General features: G+C 41.7%; 5 protein-coding genes across 5 annotated transcripts; all 5 read left to right on the top strand.

Moving 5' to 3' along the window:
* Positions 1–686: 686 nt before the first annotated feature.
* EAE98_010235 (uncharacterized protein) lies at positions 687–4,325 on the top strand. Its single transcript, XM_038957856.1, has 3 exons — positions 687–1,227; positions 1,279–1,351; positions 1,413–4,325. The coding sequence occupies exons 1-3, from the start codon at positions 1,184–1,186 to the stop codon at positions 2,916–2,918; spliced, it is 1,623 nt and encodes a 540-aa protein (XP_038805868.1). The 5' UTR covers positions 687–1,183; the 3' UTR covers positions 2,919–4,325.
* A 2,151-nt stretch (positions 4,326–6,476) lies between these two features.
* EAE98_010236 (uncharacterized protein) lies at positions 6,477–8,178 on the top strand (the record flags this gene model as incomplete). The annotated part of the gene is made up of 2 exons (XM_038957857.1): positions 6,477–6,488; positions 6,802–8,178. 2 exons carry the CDS (start codon positions 6,477–6,479, stop codon positions 8,176–8,178), a joined length of 1,389 nt encoding a protein of 462 aa, XP_038805869.1.
* Positions 8,179–10,644: 2,466 nt separating this feature from the next.
* On the top strand, positions 10,645–12,619 carry EAE98_010237 (uncharacterized protein; the record flags this gene model as incomplete). The annotated part of the gene is made up of 2 exons (XM_038957858.1): positions 10,645–12,089; positions 12,148–12,619. The coding sequence occupies 2 exons, from the start codon at positions 10,645–10,647 to the stop codon at positions 12,617–12,619; spliced, it is 1,917 nt and encodes a 638-aa protein (XP_038805870.1).
* An 831-nt stretch (positions 12,620–13,450) lies between these two features.
* Positions 13,451–14,491, top strand: EAE98_010238 (uncharacterized protein; the record flags this gene model as incomplete). The annotated part of the gene is made up of 1 exon (XM_038957859.1): positions 13,451–14,491. One exon carries the CDS (start codon positions 13,451–13,453, stop codon positions 14,489–14,491), a length of 1,041 nt encoding a protein of 346 aa, XP_038805871.1.
* Positions 14,492–15,247: 756 nt separating this feature from the next.
* On the top strand, positions 15,248–15,855 carry EAE98_010239 (uncharacterized protein; the record flags this gene model as incomplete). Its single annotated transcript, XM_038957860.1, has 2 exons — positions 15,248–15,660; positions 15,686–15,855. Exons 1-2 carry the CDS (start codon positions 15,357–15,359, stop codon positions 15,853–15,855), a joined length of 474 nt encoding a protein of 157 aa, XP_038805872.1. The 5' UTR covers positions 15,248–15,356.
* Between the last annotated feature and the right edge of the window lie 622 nt (positions 15,856–16,477).

The raw sequence follows: 16,477 nt of genomic DNA on the forward strand, positions 1-16,477 counted from the left end.
TGAATATTAATCCAAATAATATGATGCTAAAGTAGAAAGATCTCTATTACATTGCAACTTCTCATCATATTACTTGTGATACACTTAGCTATGAGATTATTCTACAACTGCTTATGGGTTTTGCTGCGTCAAGAGCAACACTTGCCTTGGTCTGAGCCTTTCAGGAAAATCAATTGCCCTTCGATGTCATTGATTGCTTCATAAAATAAACCTACTTGTGTCTAATCTGTACGTGTATTGAGTGAATCCGTACTCAGGTAGGTCCACCGTACATACATCAAGTATAAAACAGAGGGTCAAATTGTACGGTTCTTGACAAGTGCTTCTTGATGGGCGAATTCACTGTTCTATATATGACCTCGGAATGTATCGAATTCGAATATTCTCAACCGTTGATTACCTACCTATTGCTAGATACTACCTAGATGTTATTGTTGTAAGGTGAATGTATAATACCAGCCTGTGTACCGTACGTGTTACTTATTATTAACCCCTCCTCGAGCCCTCCTCTCTTCATTAGTCCTAATCTTAAAAACATTACATCACGTGTGCCGTACCAAAATTACTTGGTAGCCGTTCCATTCTAGCCCTCCCGCCTGCCCGCCTGCCGAAAGCTTTTAGGAGCCACACTAAACCTTTAAAGTTTCTCTGATCTTCCTTTCAATCCAAACCACCTCACCTCACCTCTTACCTCACCTCAACTCAACCCAAATCAGCCATTGAAGAATTCGAAATAAACACACAACCACCCACAACTCACAACCCACCAACTACCATACCATAACAACGACCGTCACAGAACTTCAGATCTCTACCTAAACCAGATCTTCGACTACAATACTCAATTCAATTCATGCGCACAATCCTGCAGACAAGAAAAAGCATAAATACATACACTCAATAACCCCACTACAAATACATCACAAACAATCAACAATTTCCTCGAGATCAACAACCACCCCTCAACTCGATAATAACTCGTATATTCTCATCCTTCAAGATCAACATCATTGCGGCCTTCCTTTCCACCGGCCTTCTCTAGTGTTATACTATTTTATGCTGAACTAATTGCATACGATCCAAGACGAATTCCAATAGAACGCGACCTTACTTTCGCGCCCCAACACCACATCTCATACATTTATTCTAAAGATACCCTCTTCCAACAAAAACTACATATACAATGGCTGATGAGCTGGCAAACAAGCTAGCGGCTACTAAGATCAAGTATGATCGTCACTCCTTGGATATCTTTAATTGTCACTGATATGAGAATAGTGATAATGCTTCCTCGGACAACTGGAAAGCTGGTCTTAACATCCCAGTAAAAGACACGAGGCAACAGACAGAGGTACTCAAACATATTGTTCTCTACTCGATGTTTCGTTAAAGTCGCTAACATATTTATGTAGGATGTTACCGCCACCAAGGGTCTCGAATTCGAAGATTTCTCCATCAAGCGAGAGCTGTTAATGGGCATTTTCGAAATGGGTTACGAGAAGCCATCCCCAATTCAAGAAGAGGCAATCCCCGTGGCCCTTACAGGTCGAGACATACTGGCTAGAGCGAAGAATGGTACCGGTAAAACTGCCGCCTTCGTCATCCCTGCACTCGAACGTATTAACCCCAAAAACACCAAAGTACAATGTCTCATCCTGGTACCCACTCGGGAACTAGCTCTTCAAACTTCACAAGTCTGCAAAACTCTTGGTCAGCATCTCGGCATCAACGTTATGGTTACTACTGGTGGTACTACCTTACGAGATGATATCCTGCGTCTCCAAGAGCCTGTTCACATTATCGTCGGTACACCTGGTAGAATCCTCGATCTAGCTGGAAAGAATGTAGCCGACCTCAGTGAGTGCAATATGTTTGTCATGGATGAAGCTGATAAACTACTCTCACCTGAATTTACTATCGTCATCGAACAATTACTTCAATTCCATCCAAAGGACCGACAAATCATGCTCTTTAGTGCAACTTTCCCAATGACGGTCAAAGACTTTTCGGATAAGAACATGGTCGACCCCTACGAAATCAATCTTATGGACGAGCTCACTCTGCGCGGTATTACTCAGTTTTATGCATTTGTCGAAGAGAAAGAGAAAGTGCATTGTCTCAATACTTTGTTCTCAAAATTACAAATCAACCAGTCGATCATCTTTTGCAACTCTACAAATCGAGTCGAACTTCTTGCCAAGAAGATTACCGAATTAGGCTATTCATGTTTCTACAGTCATGCTCGTATGATTCAAGCCAACAGAAACCGCGTTTTCCACGACTTTCGAAATGGTGTTTGCCGCAACCTTGTTTGCTCCGATTTACTCACTCGTGGTATTGACATTCAAGCTGTGAATGTCGTTATCAACTTCGATTTCCCTAAGAACGCTGAAACTTATCTTCATCGTATCGGTAGATCTGGCCGATTTGGACATCTCGGTCTAGCAATCAACCTCATCAGTTGGGAGGATCGCTTCAACTTGTATAACATCGAGCGTGAACTTGGGACAGAGATTGCTCCAATTCCACAAAGTATCCCGAGGAACCTTTATGTTTACGAGACTCCCGAAAACATCCCCCGTCCAGTATCCAACTTCCAAACCAACACCCGTCAGGCATCAGGACCAGGACGTGATCAGCAACAACCCACACAGCACTCTGGGAATCAGAGAACTGGTGGTCAATATAATAATTATAATAATGGACGCCAGAGTGGCCCAGGCCAAAACCAGAGTCAAGGTCAAGGACAAGGGCAGGTACAAGGACAAGGACCGAGACAAAACCAAGGTCAGCGTCAAAACTATTCCAGGGGCCGAGGCGGATTTGGTGGTGGTAGAGGAAGCGGTCAAGGACCACGACAGAACGGTTACGACAACTCAAGAGGAGGTCGAGGCCAGGGTCCTCCACCAGCTCAATAGGCTTATGTTCCAACCGTATTACACGTGATGATGATGTTTGGAGTTTTGTACATATAACCTTCTATTCCCTTTGCGATAGACTCGATTTTACGACGGACATGGCTGCGGGATTTTTTTGCTCTCGACGTTGAGCTGTTTCTGGATGCATCCCACTACTCGACTTGACGTTTGATTCGGCTCATGAATTTCTTCAGCTGTCGCTGAGTTTTCGTGTTTGTATCATACGACTCTCGTTTTTCAATTTTCTCTCTTTCATTTTTTCGACAGATAACTACTTTGGGTCGCATGAGTAGTAGCGGATAGCAAAAGTTTCAGCGAATTCGCTCTGGTATGACGGCATGGCGTAATGGGAGGGCGTTCAATGAAGGTACTCGCAGGAGAAACTTTTCTAGTCTAGACCGGTTCTGCTGTAAAGGCATTTCTGGAATGGGCGATGGGTAAATCTATTTTCTTCATCTTATGGGCTCATGGTAATGAGCATTTGATGAATGGGTGGTGACGGGTGTGCCAACGGGTGGACGATTTGTTTGTTGGGTTAATGTTAGTAAAGATGATTCAATCAACAATGACTCATGGCTGGCATTGATGAGAAGCGGAGAGCAGGAGATCGCGCTGCTGAGAGTGCTTTACAATGGCAATGATGGTCACTTCTCACACTCTCGAAGTGGGGAGCACGACATCTTGGGATGAGGGGTGTTCACAGAAAAATAACAAAAAAACATTAGGGAGGAACCTACGATATTGATGTTAGTTTGGATCGAGCATGGACTTGATAGCTTTCATCATCTTCAGACAATACTATTCTTTCTCTCTACTTCCATCTCGATGAGTATGATGATGATGTTGATTTACATGTGATACTGTAGTACCGCATTGAACTTGGATATATATGACGGTTTGAAACATCGAAGTTTATATGCAACAGAGCCCCTTACATGATGTTACGCACATATGCATGCCGGTCGGTCGGTTTGTCATGTACATGGAAAGTGGCGGAGAGTATGAAATTCCAATTTCTAGTTTCAGTATCTGATATACACAGGGATTAAACGGAAGCTGCAACCTCTGATGTACAAAGTGGATCCGAGCTGAGGTAACCATAGCTAGCACGGCAGTGAGGCAATGAGCACACGTACATGTACTTATTCTTCCGTGTCGGTCAATTCGCTGATGAGTGATGTTACAATACATGACCTTCCCACTCCATGGATCAGGAATTTTGGAGGGCCATCATAACAGAGGGTCGCAAAATGTTACCTCGGGGTTCTGGCCAAATACTCGTGGCTGAGCTGCTAGGTGATACGAAATGACTCCCTTGGATTTGATAGAACGGATGAGCGCAAGGGAACAAATAGAACGAAAAGGTACCACGAGACACCAAGAAGAACTAAGGGCATGAAGTGCGCATGGCGATAAGGGAAATAAATGAATGGAAGGGCTAGAAGGGAATAAGGAGAATTCATTTTTCGTCTGATGTCTCACTTTTCGAGAAACTTCTTCTTGATGTTCTTGAACTTTTTGAATACCTAATATTGATGTGTATTCTTGTTTTCGATGGTACAACGTACGTGGTTAGCTAAATGCAAATTCATCTATCGAGGAAATGAGGGAATGATCGATATCAATATGTGGTCTCAGATGTGTCTATTCTTGTATAGAAGTACTCGGTGTGTTTAGATTATACTCGTATATTGATGGGATGTAGATTAAGAGGATGCTTGTGTACGAATAGTAACTAAATAAATGACGCGCCGCTGGTCTTCCGGTGGCCACTGCCGTGGAGAGACTGACGGCGCGAGATGCGAAATGCAATTTATATCTTCAAATTTTGAGCGTAGCGAGCTATAGGGGTTTGAGAGTTTCCCCCTCAATGTTGCACCTTCGCATATTGAACATGATTTGAGCGGCCAAGGATGCTCAAAACGGTAACATAGAATACTTTCTCCATCCCGCCTTCCACTTGATTGGATTGTAGATCCCCGCATGCTTCTGATAAATAGACTTCGTGACATTGTAATCTTATATGCACGCAGAACAACGACTCTTCTTAGATATCTTGAACCAAAGGCCATCCGAGCGGACAGTAACCAGTAGGGAAAGAGGATTTCCTATGTCAGCCGGACCGCTCCGACATAACGACCGAGAAATGATATTGTGGCTTGAATGATGATATATTCTAGAGGAGATCGTGAAGAGGGATTGGTCGGGGAATGTGAAGGGATTATATGTGATACTCGGTTTTTCGAAGCGGTGAGAAGGTACCAAAGATGATGGACGTGACTACTCGTGAGGAGTAGGCGGGCTTGGTGGGTAGGTAATGGTGATTAGGTAGTCGACGATGATGATTTATATTACCCCTCCTTTTATTTCTACTCTTCCACGATATTGCTTATTTTGTATTTTCTTTTGTGTCATGATGATCAAGCAAGTGAGCAAGCAAGTAAACACCAAGACAAGAGAGTTTTCTGACCACCCTTTACCTTTTGATATGAGTGTCTTCTTTCTTATGGATTAGAACTATTTATAAATATAAATAAATCAATCGAAGCATTCCTTGAGAAGTTTGCTGTCTATGTTCTTAAGTGATCACTCACTCACTCACTCACTCAGCCACCTACTCACTCGAAACATTCATCACCCATTGTTTTATAGAAATATACGAATATATGAACACACTTCACACTTCATACTTCACTTACTTTACTTGTTCCTGGTTCATATTGTATGATTTAATAAGGATGATTATATGATGAATTCGAATATCCATCTCTGGGGAACTCATAATTAACCTTTGAATTGCCTTGATGCTTTTAGCGCCCTCCAACCCCCCCGCCAAAACTTGTCGTTCGATCTAACAAAGTTCATTTGGGTATCTGTGGGTTCCTTCGTTCCAGAATCTAAATTTAATTCAATTCAATTTCAATTTCAATTTCAATTCCAATTCCAATTCCAATTCTATTCTATTCCATTTTTTTTATAAGAAAAGAAATACCAAAGAATCCTTTTCACTCCGCCGGTTCTCATTATACATATACAACTATCCAGAGCCAAGAGTTAAGAATTGAGAATCAAGAATCACTCAATGACCAAGCACCGGACAATCAATTACCAATCATCAATCAATCAATCAATACCAATCCCCCATACCAAAAATCTACTACGAATAACCTCGCTCTGCTCTCTCGCTTTTGCTTCTTCGATTGCGGTTCCTATTGTACACCTTCCACCCTTCTGTTTGGTGTAAACCAAAGCTTCCGAGTACTGGGAGGAGTACATATCAAACATCCAATATCCGACAAATCGCAGAAGAATAAAGAGTGTGAGATTGTGAGACGATCCTAAAAAGAGAAATCGAAATCCACTTTGTCACCAAGGTCCCACAGAAAGAGACGGCAACACTGGGATTAAGAGGATTAAAAGCAGAAAAAAGTCTAAGACATTTCAAAATACCGAGAATTTGGCAACAAACAGGAAGAGAGAGAAAAAGTGTGAGAGGCAAAAAAGTAGAATCGACAAGGACCTATTGATTCACACATCCATTGATCTTCTTCTATTACTATGGCTTTAATTGTAAGATAAATTATTCATTCACACCCTCATACTCTCACACCCTCACACCCTCACACCCTCACATTTTCAATTTCTACAATCGTTTTATGGTCGCAGTCGCAGTCGCAGTCGCATCCGCATCATGTTCACACCCCTTCGCGCCTCTATTCTTTCTTAATGCTGCGCCCGTATTTGCCTCATGGGTGGATGGGTGCACAATACAATTGTTTCCGTGAACGATATGCGACTGGTTCGCAATGATAATTAGCATGTTTGGGGGATTTCGATAAGACAATCATGGGACCTTGTACTGACCTTGTGTTCTCTACCACAGTTATGTCTCGCGCATTATTGCGACACTCATGGTCCGACCCCGGTTATGGTAACAGAAGCACTTCCAGTAGGTTGTACTTCGTGTCCAGAAAAAGAAGAATCCATCCCTCGGAGGCCTAGTACAAGTAAATCGTTCAAATCCTCGGAACCTTCTCTGAATACCAATGCGCATACTTCACACAGAACGAATTCCATTGTTTCCGAGCCAGACGTTGCGGCGAGTCGGCCAGCTCTTCATGTAAACTCAAGTCCTTCGAATGCGTCAAGTACAGCGGGTTCTGCGGGCGAAACACCTCCTCAAAGTCCCAGAGTACCTACTTTGCAAAATGCACAAAACACGACAAACCAATTGCGACGCGATTCGAGCTTTCGCAAAACATATCCAAGTGAAAAGCCAGGTCCATGCGAGAATTGCGCTCTTACTTTACCTAAGAAGACCAAGGAGGATATGCCCACAAGTCCTAAACCTTCGGGAACTGGCAAACTCGATAATGGTCCAATATTACGAACAAGGAAGCCATATGAGCGCATTACAGGTCAGAGTACCCCTCCCAAGTCTGCATCCTCAGATTCAGACGATTCGGAATGCGCAATCCAAAAAGAAGAACGGGGAGAGCAGCACCAGGCTCGGAGACTCCCGGTCAAAAGATCCGACGCATCTCCTACCTATACCACCAGAGAATTCCTTTCGCATAACCACTTCGTTGACTATACATCAACGCATGAACCTCTACAGCCCACTTCTTTCTCTATTATCCGGCAATCTTGTCTTCGTACTCTCTCTTGTGAAACCCTTCCACCGTCCTCAAATCCCACACCTAATTCCACACCCTCCTCCCCCTTTATCTCCAGTTTCTTCTCTCACCTCACATCCTCCACAACTACCTCATCTGGCGGCCCAATCTTCTTTGGCGATCCAATGGCCGGCTACACCACCGCATATATATTTCGCATTCCTGATCCCTCTGCTCGTGGTCGTCGTCGAGTCTATGCTTTAATCGCTCTCTCCACTCAGAAAGAACGCATGGCCATGCGCACCTTTTCCTTCCTCGACGCAGCCTTCCGTGATCTCGCAGATTGGATCGCACGCCTCGCTGATGAAGAACTCGCACGTTCTGAATCAGCACTCCAATCCCCTAGACCTGGCGATGAGAAAAATGGCAATGGGAATAGCAGTGGCCCGTTTGGAGGTGGCGGTACGACAACTACACCTACTTCATCTTTCTTAAGAGGTGGTAATAGAGGACCGGATAGTAGAATGACTGGTGCGAGTTTGAAAGGGAGAGGCTTGGCTGAGCTGGTTGGATTGCCCGATTTTTTTATCGAGCTGCATAGTAGATTTGTGAGATTGTTGGCGGAGATTGAAAGACCGAGATAAAAGTCGACCTCTCGTAAACGTTCGATCTAAAGTCCCACATTCGAAAGTTTCGAGATGAGTGGAAAACTAGTATTGCCTCCTAAATCTGGCACTTACAAAGGAAAAGGTGTGGTGTTATGACTTATGGCGAAGCATAGATATTGGCGTTTGTGATTCTTGGTTCGTATTCTTGCTATGTTCTTGTGTGAGGTTCATCTAGTGCAGATTGGGCCATAAGATTGTTTGGAGTCCAGAGTAGTTTCCTTTATCTTTTCTTCTTGGGTTGTTTTAATCCTTATTTCGTGTGGTGGGATAATGAGTCGGTATGTTGAGGATGTGCATTTTATGAGCTGATTGATCTGGCAACGTTTCAGCTTTTTGCACATGATCTCACTGGGGAAATTCAAAAATATGAAAAGGAGCTATGATCATGGGCTAAGTTGATGAGCTGCGGGCTGGAAGAGGATATTGTAGGATGTACTGTTGTACGAGAAATGAGGAGCAAGAAGGTAATTTTGTCATTACATGTATTCGAAGTTGATTTTGATTTTCAGAGGCGCACTTTCCGGCAAGCGAAAGATATTGATACCATGTGTCATGGTGGGTTGAGAGAATGTTGAAGCTGTAAAAGTTTGTTGCACTGGTGTATTTTTATTGAAGTAAGGGAAGGTTGTGTGACTTCTCGCAAGCGCGACTTGCCCGGGGAGCATAGAATCTGAGGAAACTGAAGAGAATGAAAGGGAAATGGGGTCTATTGAGAGATTAAATCTTGTAGTTTAGGAGGTAGTAGTTAGTTGATAATGTATGAAGTATACTATTTAGAGCAAATAGCATTTTGCGAGCACTCTTTCTTTTGGTATTATTGAAAAGATCTTTGGAGAAACAAGGTTTATGGAGTTGGGACTAAGTGAGAAGTTGACTGTCCTTTGAGGATTGTGCGACATCGGCAAATTTAGAACTCAGAGTTGGGGACGATGGGTGAATCATTGGTGGCACAAAACTCCACCAAAAATCAATTTTATTTTCTCCTTTCGAATTTTTTCACATTTTACTACCCATCCGAATTCAGGGGTTCCTCCTAATACTGTGTGAATAGCGCCTGAAGCAGGACGTGAATACATAATTTCAATCTGCTGCAGGAATATGAAGAGTTGATCTTTCCACGCATGCATTACTACATGCATTTGTGTAGCTTATTCACATCTTTATTATCTGGTATCCATGGACGTCTGGGTAAAACTTCAGATCTTGTTCGTACGAGTGTGGCAAAAGACCTTGATAGAGATTTTACTTTGTGCAATTTGCTGTTTGAATGTGGGATGAGAGGATGAGAAGATCAGGGACTGATATAAAACTTCAGGGCTAGTGCTTCATCTATACACATTCTGCCACTGGGACTCAGAATTAGATATGGATGTCTCTTTTTCAGTGAAAGTTCACAGTGAGATGATGCTGTCGTCACTTATATTTATGATTCTTCAGTATTTCTAATGGCATTCTTATATAATTGTGTTGAGCAAGCACTTTGAGGAAGGAGGTGGAGAGAGGAATTGTATTTATAGATTCAGATGGGTCTACCGAAGATTTTTGGGGATAGTCGGATACAACGGTTGGTATTCGGAGAAAACTACTCAAAAAACAGGATGTATTTGTGGTCGAGTGAACAGATGACCTCAATTTCCATGAGAAAGATACAGACACATTATACTAGCAGTGAAGTGAACTGAGAACATTACCCGAGAACGATAAACGGCATCTCGCATCTCGCATCTCGATGACTATTCTGTCAGGCTTTTGCACATTCACAATAGTTTCATTTTGACCGGTCTTGTGGGAAAGATAGGGTATCAAAATGACTATTTAAATCCCAATAATCTCGTTTCGAGTTCACGAAGATTCGATTCTTGTTGATGAATGGGCCGTAATTGAAGGTTATAGATGATATATATCAAAGCCGCAGAACGACAATTCAATTAAGCCAATTTAAGAGAACAGAATCAAAGACTTTAGAAGTCATTAAAAAGCAAATCTCAATCGGCATCGTAAGTTTCATCAAAAGTTATGACTTCTTACAAGTGTACTTTTCATCTCCTTAAAGATTGTTCAGATTGTCCAGATCTTGATGAGTCTCATTTGTCTGAATTTTAATAACTAGCTTTTGCAGATAGGCTCGTTGCTTGTGATTTCTTTTTCCTCCCAGAACAAAACGAATGCCATAAAGATCACCCCAAATATTACCACACCAGGCTTGCATCGTTCAACACAGGGGGAAAAAAAGTGTTCGGAGTATGGTTGATCCGGCTGATAATGCTCCTTCCTTCAGTGTTTACGGAATCAAGAAATCTGAGTTTGCTCCTTCCTTTGGCATAAGTTCCGACATGCATTCACAAGCTCGATCCACCTCTTGCTTCTAAATGTTTGCATTCTATATCAACCTGTCAAAGAAATTGACCTTACCCCATGCCCCCTTGACAGGACTTGGGAGACATGGACTTCATAGGATTTCCAAAACGCAACTGTGCGACTGACAAACCATTTGTCTACACTATCCTTCCGTCACCCACGTCTATTCGACTTCTTGAGATAACATCAAAGCTATGGTGTCGTACCAAATACTCTTTCCATGTAGTGGAACTTACCGAGGCACCGACATTTGATGTTGTATCCCACTCGCGGCGAGATCTCGTTCCACGAAATAACATTATACTATGTGATGACAAGACATTGAGAATCTGTGGGGATGCAAAGAATTCCATCAATACCGGAAGGAAAGTTGCCTCAAAAACTTCCGGGAAGATGAAGACACGATATATTTGGATCGATTCGGTGTGCATTAACCCAGAGGATCCCATGGACCGAACTGCCCAAATTTCAATGATGCCGAAAATTCTCAAAAAGGCTCGGAACGTCATTATTGGACTTGGAAAGAAGGACGCTTTTACTTCTGATGCAGTGAAAGCCCTAAAAACACTATCTTTGGTGCCACATGATGAGTGGTCAAATTTAGTGAGCTTGGATTGGGATTGTCAGGAACAATACTTCCATAGGCTCAACATTGTACCTTTGCAATTACGATCATGGCTCAGTCTCATAGCTTTCTTTAATAGACCTTGGTTCTCAGGTGTCTGGGCTGTACAAGAAGTCACAATAGGAAATGATGTAATCGTTGCTTGCGGCAAGGAAATCATTCCTTGGGAAACAATTTCGAAGGCATTGTCGTTCTTAGCCCATACTGAATGGTATAAGGAACTTCACACCAATCGTTTAATCAAGTTTCCCAGAAATGCTTTGAAGGGTAGGCGACTCAAAAGGCATCAAATACTATTGAATTCAGAGATAGGCTTCAAGATGGCAGTTATACAACTTGAGTCCACTCGAGCAGGGAGTGAATCTACCCGGATTCTTCCTTTATTTCGATATCTTCTTCGCGCGCATCGATATTGTGAGGCTTCTGATAAACGAGATATCATTTACGCGCTACTCGGTTTATCAAGAAAGGACACTCTACCATTCACAAAGTTCCCAGATGTCCTTTCAGTTGATTATGAGATGGCGGCACAAGATATCTACACTAATGTGGCTAGAATCTTGCTCCAATGCTATGGCTTAGGAATCTTATCAGATGTCCAGGATTCGATAGCATCTATTCCTAATCTACCGACGTGGGTTCCAGATTATAGTGTCCTACGAAGGCCTTTACCTCTGTCAATGCGCGGCGACTGTACTTGGAGTGCCTGTGGTAATTTGGAGTGGAAACAAGAATTCTTAGAGACTGAGCCTAATTCCTTGATATTGCAAGGCATGCTGCTTGACACAGTCTGTGAAAAGGTCAAAAAACAGAACAAGTGCTTGCATCCTATGGAATTCTTAGATGGAGTATATGAGATTGCAGCTCATCTCGACCCTGTATACCCACTTTCAATGGGTGGCAAGTAAGTTTCTCGAATTTCTTTGGTTTCTCAATGAACCCACTGACCTCTCAATCAACAGATTTCAATCTTCACGTGAAGTTGTATGGCGCACTATTCTAGCAGATACATATCGAAGGGAACATCCAGCACCGCAACAATGCGAGGAACTCGTAGTACACTATCAGGAATGGGTCCGCAACGGAGTACGCAATGAATCTCAGGCAACATGTTCCATGCAAAGACTCAACCTTACTGAGAACCAACCGCGCAAGTATGGCAAAGAGGAGTTCTCATATCTTGAGAAAGAAATAGAAGCTGCAAATGATGCCCGGACTTTATTTCGAACTCGCAAAGGTTATCTTGGCATCGGAGCACAATCTTTACGTCCGTCTGACGAAGTTTGGGTTTTAGCGGGGGCTTCAGTTCCTTTCATTCTTCGACGAGGTGAAGATGAATTCTATGAACTAGTTGGAGAGGCATATCTACATGGAGTTATGCATGGAGAAGCTTTGGAATGGGGACGTGAAATCAGGAGTGTATCGTTGAAATAAGGATCAAGAACGTACATCGAAATGTGAGGCATTTTTTTCAGACTGAGTTTTGTGGGCTCTCAAAATCTCAGAGTAAAAAAAAAAGCAGGCAGTGGCATTGCAAAACTCGAATATCTTTCAATGTGTTTAAAGATCACAGTTAAAAACCTTTTCATAAGAATCTCCTAAAGACTATGATTACTAAGATCACATGTATCCTCATGGAACAAATCAAATTATTAGGATTTGGGCCGTTTGTACGCACTTAAAATATTATCGACTTTCATCTAGCTCGAAGTGGAGAAGATTGCGGAAATCGGGTTAAACTCATACTCCGTAAACTAGGTTAACGGTCATCACAATGATTTATAATGAAATAGAACGGAACGATTAGAAATAACCATGTCAAAGTTTATTGATAAATCGATTCAATTTGATTGATTGTACTTTCTGTTAGAATCGATTTCAAATCAATCTTAATTGTAGGTGTAAAACTTTCTAGAGTTTCATCACAAACCTAGGATGTTTTTCTAAAGAAACCCTAGAAAAAGCAAGCAAATTAGATTCAAGTCGAATCCTTTTCCTATTTGACTTCAACCCTACCATTGTATCATGTATTCGATTTATCTCTAAGCCTAAAGTGACTAAATTTCCCACTAATATTATAATATAAATACTAACCTCCAAGACCTTGATTCGTCATTTTCTTAGCATTATAGCATATTTAAGTATCAATCGTTCTCAACACCTTTATAAGTTTAAAGACCGTCTCATACATCGCCATACACCATACTGTTTTGTTTCTTCCTTGAAATAGCACGGCAGCTGCATCCTACCTTTTAACACATCACTATGTCCATCCAAAAGCAAGTCTTCCTCATTGGTCCTGGATTCATCGGCGGCGAAATACTGGATCTTTTGCTCGAGGAGAGCCGCTATGAAATTACGGTACTCGTTCGCAGACAAGCTGCTGCCGAGAAACTCGACAAACTTGGCGTCAAGACGGTCAAAGGGTCTCTTAGCGACTCGGAAATTATTACAAGGCAAGCTTGCTTGAGTGATATCACTATTCATACTGCGACTGCAGACGATGTTGTCTCAGTAGAAGCCGTCATCGAAGGCATCACTCAACGTTTGCAAACTGGCCAAAATGCGATTTTTATCCACACAAGCGGAGCGAGTTTTCTTGCAGATGATTCGAAAGGCTCGTTTCCAACCGGAGTTTTCTACGAGGATGATAAACCGGAAAAGATTGACGCAAAATCTGACGAGGCACCACATCGAAAAATTGATCTGGCCATTGTCAACGCCAATGAGAGTCTCGGCCCAAAAGCGAAACTAGCCATCATGATCCCTCCCCTCATTTACGGAATTAGCTCTCTGGAGAAGCGGTTATCGATTCAGTTACCTACTTTAGCTCGATTTGCGATAAAGCATGGCTATGCCGGACATATTGGGGAAGGTTTATCAAGGTGGTCACACATACATGTTCGCGATTTAGCAAGGGGTTATGTGACATTGTTGTATTCGCTTGAGACTAGTGACTTGGAAGTCAAGAACCCTTACTATTTTTGCAGTAATGGAGAAGACTTGTCATGGAGGGAATGTGCTTCAGAGATCGGTAAGATCTTGTACGAAGAGGGAAAAATCAAGATTCCTGAGACCAAAACTATACCTTTGGAATTGTACAACGACCTATTTGGGCCCTATTCATCCGTAGTTGTTGGCTCTAATTCCTTGAACCGAGCTAATCGATTGAGGAAGCTTGGATGGGAGGCAAAAGAACAAACGACTCTCGTGTCTCTGCGTGATGAATTGATGATGATATTGCAGGAAAAAGAGCCCTTTTCAGGATACTCTGCACTTGTAGCTTCTAGGTCAGACCGAGATTGATGAGCCCCCAGGGTTCAAAAATTGACTTTTAGATATGAGAATAGAATATTAAGAAGCACCCACCCAAGCAATACATTCCAGAAATCACAAAACAATGGATACTGCATTGTTTTTCGCATGAACTGTAAACTTTATGCTATCTGTCAATCTGAATAATGATTTACTACGCACTCTGCTTCCATCCACGGTTGAAATAAGCGAGGGACCCTATCCGGTGATCTATGGCAGCAAGAGAGACCTAGGAACATTAAAAGCTGCGCGCTTCGTTTTCCAATATATCCTTAGAATCTTGAGATGACTGCGAGTCTAGTGACAAAGTTGCAATGATCAAGCGTGTTTCAATCTATCTCCCAAATTTTTGCGTCAAACATTGCTGTAACATTCAACACAAGGAAATCGGAGTGAGACAATGTGGTCCACATTAAATCCGATATCACCTTTTGAATTTCTAGTAGCATAATGTCTCTTGCTGGTTCTAATCAAGCTTTGGTGAGTCCCAGTAAATTTGAGGAATTATCGTGTGAATACTATTAGTGTAACTTTGCTTTTACTAGGTGTATACTCTCCTCCACTTTATTTTTGGCGGACCTACAGGATTTCACTTACTCTCTGTTCCTTTTTATATTGCAGAATTCTACCCACCTCGTGGATTTGTATTGCAAAACTTAGCAAATTCAACATTCAAGCTAATTACAAGCATCAAGCGTCAAGAATGTCCACAGAACATGACCTTGGGTTTCAACTTTCTAACAGCACTTGAATCGTCCATGGAGTAGGTTCGATAATCAAGAATGCCTTTCCAGCCGAGACGAATATCCTCGGTCAGCTTCAAATCTTCTATCTCGGCCACAGTGAAGATATCAGTATGCCGGCAATGAACGGAACGTTTGGGTGCTTACGTTTCGATATAAATACTCGGATTCCGAGGCATTTTCATATGAAGGTAGCCACAGATGCAAAAAGTCGACGATATGTTGTCGAGAATATCCTCGTGCTAAATGGAGTCGCAATCGTTGAGCTTAGTGGTGAGATTTATGTTGAACCACCAAAGACTCTAGTTAGCATTGGGGGTGGCATGCCACACACTTGGACTGCCTGCCTAGCTCGGATCTGCAAGAACTTGGTATATCGCCCGACGAGCAATCGTGTCAGATGGTCAATTTCTGGCAGTTTTCCAACACGAGGAACATACAGTTTTCCTTCCAATCAGACAATCCCAATTGTTAATGCACGAAGAGGATTATGAGGACTGTGATGATCTGCACAGTGTAAGGATTCCTAAATATAAGATTGATGATTCAATCATGAATGCATGGTTTGTCTGGGGAAAATGTGATCGGAAATCGTGCGATATAAGATCTTAGAACTTGGATAATGTTTTATGTGTACTGAAAGCGTTGGAGTATTATAGCAAACTATGAGCTTTGATGTATCTTCGTAATTTGACCTCAAATATATACTCTTCAATTAAGAGTGACTAGTTGTTAATTTTATGCAATTGAAAAAATTGCAGCGAGGGTGGATAGCAGAGTAGTAGTCATTACGTGTATACCGGTAGGTGTTCTATATAACAGGTTCTAAGGGTGTCCTTCTATATCTTAAGAAATGCAGACCTCACAGAAGTGGAAGTCAAGAGTTTGTTATTGACTTCACTCGATATTCCAGATTCGGAGAAACATATGAGAATACTAATGAGATAAACCTCGAGAAAATCAATTTTTTAAAAAGAATGCTTTTTATAAGAGAAAAATAATTATTAGAAGACAAATTATATATAAAAGAATACTAATTTTAGTAATATATAAATTCATATTAAAAATATAGTTTGAGATTTATCTTCTTGATAATCTTACTATTCGTAAGGACTACAGTACTATGTATATATACGAAAAAGTCGATTCGCTTGAAACGAACTAACATTCTAGCTATTTAACTAACTGATATAATGTATAGAGATTTTTTTATGATATTATAATTACTAGGAAT

Source organism: Botrytis deweyae (assembly GCF_014898535.1).
Source record: "Botrytis deweyae strain B1 chromosome Unknown BDEW_034, whole genome shotgun sequence".
In the NCBI taxonomy this organism is placed as follows: Eukaryota; Fungi; Ascomycota; class Leotiomycetes; order Helotiales; family Sclerotiniaceae; genus Botrytis; species Botrytis deweyae.